This window comes from Aplysia californica, unplaced genomic scaffold, assembly GCF_000002075.1.
Source record: "Aplysia californica isolate F4 #8 unplaced genomic scaffold, AplCal3.0 scaffold00283, whole genome shotgun sequence".
NCBI classification, from domain to species: Eukaryota; Metazoa; Mollusca; class Gastropoda; order Aplysiida; family Aplysiidae; genus Aplysia; species Aplysia californica.
This window is the reverse complement of record NW_004797553.1, coordinates 780850-782495: the sequence shown is the minus strand read 5'-3', so window position 1 is coordinate 782495 and position 1646 is coordinate 780850. Positions and strand designations below refer to the sequence as shown.

General features: G+C 41.3%; 1 protein-coding gene across 1 annotated transcript in view; it reads left to right on the top strand.

Moving 5' to 3' along the window:
- The window catches only part of LOC101847502 (myosin regulatory light chain 12A), a gene marked incomplete at its 3' end in the record, with an annotated part of 5690 nt that extends 5257 nt beyond the window's left edge, over positions 1-433 (top strand). The window contains 1 exon segment of the mRNA XM_013084297.2: positions 193-433. Coding sequence (XP_012939751.1) covers positions 193-433 — 241 coding nt within the window.
- Between the last annotated feature and the right edge of the window lie 1213 nt (positions 434-1646).

Sequence of the window (1646 nt, the reverse complement as noted above, 5' to 3'; positions counted from 1 at the left end):
AGACAGACAGACAGACACACAGACAGACAGACACACAGACAGACAGACACACAGACTAGAACAGAACAGGATACAAACGACAAAATTAGCTACGAAATGTGAACATTTGAAAATTATACATTATATATATTATATGGATAAAATTTGATCAATACAATTATAACATCTGCCGTTATATTTTTTGCCTTGTAGGAAGCCTTCAACATGATCGACCAGAACAGAGACGGCTACATCGACAAGGAAGATCTCTTCGAGATGTTTACGTCACTTGGGAAAAACCCCACCGACCCTGACCTTGATGTCATGATCAACATGGCGCCCGGACCAATCAACTTCACCATGTTCCTAACTCTTTTCGGCGAGAAGCTCAACGGAACTGACCCCGAGGAGGTCATTCGGAACGCCTTTGCTTGCTTTGATGAGAGGAATGCAGGTCTGTAAGCTTTTCGTTTTTACTTTTAGTAAGAGTTTTACGGCATGTGCAACACAATAAGGTCATACAACTGTTATAAGGGGCGAAAATTAGAGATGTAACTAGAGATTGGATAGTAACATACCAAAATTTAAAATTAAAAAAATTGTTATGGAGGAGAGATACGGACGAAGGACGTTTGATAGAAGGAAGTGGTTATTCTCAATTTAAACCAATGTCTTGCTATTCTCACTCCCTCGTTTTACAGGAATGGCCCTAGAGAGATCAGGGCTGAGGATACCGGGGCTGATGCTCCACAGCATCATGTTCATCACTGTTTGTGTCCGATTTCATAGTCACAGTCAGGGTTGTCAGTTTGGAGCCAAATCCCAAAAATTTGGCTCCTTTGGATCGCGCCTGGCCCGGAGAATTTCATTTGGCTCTCTGGCTCCAAACTCCAAATGTTCAAGAAGAAGGGGACAGAAGAGGCAAGAAAAAAAAGAAAAGAAAAAGGAAGAATAAAAGAAATGAAGCAAACCACACGGGGGAGCAGACCAACCACTTCCGAATGCACGTCTCTTCTCAATTGTGTTTGTTTGAGTAAAAAAAAAAAGAAGCACATAGACACAATAACGGTCATTTACTACTTAGGGGAACAATCAAGACTGTCAGGCAGCTATTTGATGTACCGGTACTAAGAACAACATGTTGACTTTTTGTTGTTTTATAAAAACTGCAGTTACGTAATCTTTGACATCAGCAACATATATTATATGCTCCAGAAATATTTGGTCAAAAGTGTTATTATTAGATCTAACCTAGGGGAAAAAAGAAAACGTACATGTTGTAAGTGCAATTTTTGGAAGAACAAAACAGCTGTTTTTCTGTTCTGAAAATTTTCGGTTTCTGGTTAAACAGCTTGGCGTTGAAGAAAATCGGGATGATACCACAAAATATGTCTGGAACAACTTTTTACTTTTTACCACAAAAGAAAAGAAAGCAACAACAGCTGCAGCAGCAGCACCAGTACCACCACCATCACCACCACCGCCACCACCACAACAACAACAACAACACAGCATCCATAGCAAGGCAATGATTTGAGCGTTTCTCCTCTTCAAAAATACGCTAACGGTTTTTGCCTTACACCTCCCATCCCCCATCCCCACCCCACACATCCTTCTTCCTCCACCCCACTTCACCAATACCCACACCCACAACCCACACCCACCAT